This window comes from Ictalurus punctatus, chromosome 15 (genome assembly GCF_001660625.3).
Source record: "Ictalurus punctatus breed USDA103 chromosome 15, Coco_2.0, whole genome shotgun sequence".
NCBI classification, from domain to species: domain Eukaryota; kingdom Metazoa; phylum Chordata; class Actinopteri; order Siluriformes; family Ictaluridae; genus Ictalurus; species Ictalurus punctatus.
In genome coordinates this window covers 26460227-26465226 of record NC_030430.2, presented here as the reverse complement: position 1 = coordinate 26465226, position 5000 = coordinate 26460227, and the positions used below count along the sequence as shown (strand labels likewise).

The 5000-nt window shown below is 50.0% G+C and overlaps 2 protein-coding genes across 3 annotated transcripts in view; both read left to right on the top strand.

Moving 5' to 3' along the window:
- Positions 1-3643, top strand: part of si:ch211-236h17.3 (carbohydrate sulfotransferase 11) — a 12353-nt gene extending 8710 nt beyond the window's left edge. Inside the window, exons 2-3 of the mRNA XM_017487957.3 lie at positions 740-822; positions 2387-3643. Coding sequence (XP_017343446.1) covers positions 740-822; positions 2387-3232 — 929 coding nt within the window. The 3' untranslated portion in view covers positions 3233-3643. The remainder of the gene's footprint in view (positions 1-739; positions 823-2386) is intronic.
- Positions 1-5000, top strand: part of ndnl2 (necdin-like 2) — a 104519-nt gene that overhangs the window by 21970 nt on the left and 77549 nt on the right. The gene's annotated exons all lie outside the window — the stretch shown is intronic.

The following is a 5000-nucleotide window of genomic DNA, read 5'->3' as shown; positions in this document are numbered from 1 at the left end:
AGCTGAATCACTTTGATTCACGACTCCTTGTTTGCTTGTTTTTTCGTCTCTGGCCCGGATTGTGAAGAGCTTCTCGGAGCAGAATGATTCGGCTCAGTTCGGCAAACAGCAGTTTGACTCGGCGTTCCTGTGATCTTTCTCCGGCGTGTTTCCGTGGTAATGATGTCAGGATCTGTTCGAGAGCGTTAGAACCGTTGTTTGTTTTGGGAGCGTCGAGAGGAACTCGCCGTTCAGAAGAGTCTTTTGGAGATAAAGGTGAAAGTGTACGAGCATTAAGGATTCAGCTTTATTCGTAGAGCGCGTTTAACATTGTCCCAAAGCAGCTTTACAGAACTTCCAGGATTCCGCCCTTTTTTACCGTCGCAGAACTGAACGCAAAATCAAACAAACTCCACGGGAGGAGCTCGCAGTCGTGTGACATCATCACGCCGCGCGTTCAGCCGTGCCTCTTCCATTCACGTGCGTCGAACACGGGTACAGCAAAAACGTCTCGTTTACCAACAGACATCACTGTGAAAGACCGCGCAGAACTATCTCGTGCGACCGCGATTTCGCCGATTCGAGTCGTGTTCCGCAAAAAAACAACAACAAAAAAAGCGCAAAGCGAGTTGCATCACGAAAGTACGAAAAAAGCCGCAGCAGGATCGAGCGTTTCTGTCACGGTTTTCTTTCCATCTTTACCTCATGGCTCAACTTTTTTTCTTTGTGTGTGTGTGTGTGTGTGTGTGTGTGTGTGTAGGAACAGAGCACCTTTTGGGAAGAACCGGTGTGCCAGGAAAATTGAGGAGAACCCCCCTGCAGACTCTGATCGATGGAGATCAGGTAATTCTAACGGGATTTTTACGTGAAACGCCACGTGTAAGCGTTTTGCTGTCGAGACGTCGGTCCTCAGGTGCTGGTTATGAAGGACGATCTTACAGCTCTTAAGAAAATAAAACCCCAGACACACAAACCGCCCACATTCCTGAGAGATCCCCCGTGTTTCCCTCCAGAGAACAGCGTCAGCTCCGTGAAGTTCCAGAAAAACTACAGAGAAAACGTGAGCTGGCGCACAAACCCGCTGCATGTGGTTCTGTTCCAGTTCAGTGGGGGCTTTTTGGTGAAAACCTCCACGTGTACATTTACTGAACACACACACACACACACACACACACACACGCAGTTATGTGTGTTTATGAGACGTGTATGTGCAGGACAACATGCTCAGCCCCGAGCTCGGTTTCTGATGGGGACAGTTTGGTTCGTGCTGGATCAGTGATCACGTAGAGGTGGTGTAATGAAGTTCTGCTTCAGGTGGAGATCGTGTTGCAGGAGAAGTGTGTTCCTCAGCGTGTTCTTTAAACACACTCTGGATTAGCACAAACGATGAGTAAATATTCAGTAGAAGTGATTTGTAGCCGTTTCTCAACAGACACGTTCAGATGATCTCCTGAGTTTCTCAGAACGTTCGGAGTGTTACGCCACTTTTTATTCTCCAGAAGGTCAGATGACGTGGGAGGATTTTCCAGAGGGATACAGAGAACAGGCCGTGTTGCAACATGTGTGTCGTGAAGGGTCAGGGTTAGTTCCTCCTCGGATTAACGCTGGAGAACCCAGTTAACTACAGCGGTTCCCTCTTCCCCTTCGTCACCACTTCTCTCTGTGTGTCAGTGTCGTCCCCGAGCAGGGGCGTGTGGGCGGAGCTAAACACACCGCAGGTCACTGATTGGTGACAGAAATGTCTACATAAAAAAAGGGAAATCTAAAATACTAAAATATTGGCACCCTTTGCTTATTTTCTCCAGTAAAACAAACCCTGAGTTGTATTTCACTGTTCCACTGATCTCTGCCCACCTGCAATAAAGCCCCGCCCACTTTTACAGACACAGTTGTACGATATAAACCAGACACAGGACCTGGACTAGGATAACTGTAGTCCTGTATTCAGGTTAGGAACGGAAAACGCCTGTCCTGTGGACCGTCCGTCCTTCTGTGATGGGTTGTAAAAGATAAGACCCTTTCTAAAGGTGCAGTGTGAAATTTTAAAGTGTTTCTAGACGAGTAATAATCATAACATCAAGGATAAAGTGGAAAACCTTCACAAAATGTTGCTTCGTAAATCTTCCGTGCAGTGGATGCTGTCGGTTTATTCGTTTCTTTAGTCTTTTGTTTCCTTTTTCGCTGGCCAAAGATTAGCCCCACCTACTCACACAGCAGTTTAACTCCGCCCCCTTTTCTGTAAAATACCCTAAAAGACCTTCACGTGAAGATTAACGGGATAACGGTGGGGTCGTTTGTGGGGAAGCGTGAGATCATCAGTATTTAAGAAAGCTGTAATTCACCTGGCAGGCAGCAGGAGGCGCTCCGCATTATTACTGATTTCTAACTGTAGTGTTTCTCTCCTCAGTGGGATCACTCTGCTGTTAGGACGACGCTACAGGCTCGTCGCTCGTTTCTGGACGAAGCGTGTCACTCTCACACACGTAAGCGGCGTGTCCTGAGCCCCGAGGACCTGCGCCACCTGCTGGTGGACGACCGACATGGTCTGCTTTACTGCTATGTACCCAAAGTGGCCTGCACCAACTGGAAGCGAACGATGATGGTGCTGACGGGTGACGGGCGCTACCGTGATCCACTCGCCATCCCTGCTAACGAGGCCCACGCCCCAGGCCGGCTTCGCTCACTCTCGGAGTACTCCAAAGCCGAGATTAACCGCCGTCTGCGCACCTACCTAAAGTTCATATTCGTGCGAGATCCTTTCGAAAGACTCGTCTCGGCGTATCGCAACAAATTCACACGGAGCTACAACACGGCTTTCCACAAACGCTATGGCACCAAGATAGTGCGGCGTCACCGCGCTAACCCTCGGCCTGAGGCGCTGGAGAAGGGCAGCGACGTCTCCTTCGAGGAGTTCGTGTACTACCTGGTGGACCCGCGGACTCAGCGCGAGGAGCCATTTAACGAGCACTGGGAGCGAGCGCACACTCTCTGCCACCCCTGCCTCATTCACTACGACGTGGTGGGCAAATACGAGAGCCTGGCGCAGGACTCGCGCTACGTGCTAAAGCTAGCTGGGGCGGAAGGAGAAGTGGAGTTTCCGGCTTCGTCTAAGAGCACGAGGACCACTGAGAGCATGGCGGCAAAGTTCTTCAACAACATCAGCCCCTTTTATCAGAAGAAGCTCTACAATCTGTACCGCATGGACTTCCTGCTCTTTAACTACTCAACACCAACCTATCTGAAGTTCAGATGAGATGAGGTGAGTGCGTGGATTTTAGACACCACTGTTTCAGATTTTGTGGCTGTTCTGTGGATCTGCTGCTAGCGGGTCTCAGAGAAACTCTTGGAGAACTGATTACTGCTGGCGTCCTGCACGTCCTCCCAAAACGCCTCAGTAATTCCTCTGGCTGTATTCAGTGCCAGCTGAACTCCTGAGTACGTGCCTTTGTTCTCAGTGTGGACTAACTGGAGCGGGATTCTTCATTAGCCGACACACACAGAGAGAGAGAGACATTATCACAGCGTTTAATCTCCTGCCCAAGTTTTTAAAATATATATATTTATGGTTTTTATGTATTTATTGTAAACTTTGTACATTGAACTGAAATTGAAGTTTGTACTCAGAGCTGTGAATCTTTTTCCCATAAAAACAAAATATGACCAATCAGTATCGATCCTTCTCTTTCCTGGGTTTACATCAGCGCCCTCTAAAGGCCGAGCTGTGATTCACAACAACCACCTTTTACCCCCTGAACCAGGAGAATCTCTGACCTCTGACCTGCTTGGGTTCGACAAGTTTAGGAAGCGAATCCCAAAAAAACTCATCTTACCACCGAGTTCTCTGCGTTCAGTAACGTAGTAGGAGGATGTGTGTGTGTGTGTGTGATGTACCTGTGAGGTGTGTGTGTGATGTACAGACACAAATCACCTCCCTGCAGCCAGTCCGAGTTTAGGTCCGAGTTTAGGTGCGCTGAACTTTACTTCCTGTCTGATACGATACACGTCTCTCCCAGAACTAATCCGTGTTCCTCAGAAATCCTGTTTGTGTTCTGATCCATTTAATAATCCAGTGGGAGGTGGTGGTGAAGGTGGATGTGATGGTGGAGGTGATGGTGAAGGTGATGGTAGTGGTGAAGGTGGATGTGATGGTGGAGGTGATGATGGTGGAGGTGAAGGTGATGATGGAGGTGATGATGATGGTGGAGGTGATGGTGAAGGTGAAGGTGATGAAGGTGGAGGTGATGGTGGAGGTGATGGTGGAGGTGATGGAGATGGTGGAGGTGATGGTGGAGGTGATGGTGAAGGTGGAGGTGATGAAGGTGGAGGTGATGGTGGAGGTGAAGGTGATGGAGATGGTGGAGGTGAAGGTGATGGAGATGGTGGAGGTGATGGAGATGGAGATGGTGGAGGTGATGGTGGAGGTGAAGGTGATGGAGATGGTGGAGGTGATGGTGGAGGTGAAGGTGATGGAGATGGTGGAGGTGATGAAGGTGGAGGTGATGATGGAGGTGATGGTGAAGGTGATGGAGATGGTGGAGGTGATGGTGGAGGTGAAGGTGATGGTGGAGGTGAAGGTGATGGAGATGGTGGAGGTGATGGTGGAGGTGAAGGTGATGGAGATGGTGGAGGTGATGGTGGAGGTGATGGAGGTGATGGTGGAGGTGAAGGTGATGGAGATGGTGGAGGTGATGGTGGAGGTGAAGGTGATGGAGATGGTGGAGGTGAAGGTGATGGAGATGGTGGAGGTGATGGTGGAGGTGAAGGTGATGGAGATGGTGGAGGTGATGAAGGTGGAGGTGATGATGGAGGTGATGGTGGAGGTGAAGGTGATGGAGATGGTGGAGGTGATGGTGGAGGTGAAGGTGATGGAGATGGTGGAGGTGAAGGTGGAGGTGATGGAGGTGATGGTGGAGGTGAAGGTGATGGAGATGGTGGAGGTGAAGGTGGAGGTGAAGGTGATGGTGGAGGTGATGGTGGAGGTGAAGGTGATGGAGATGGTGGAGGTGAAGGTGGAGGTGATG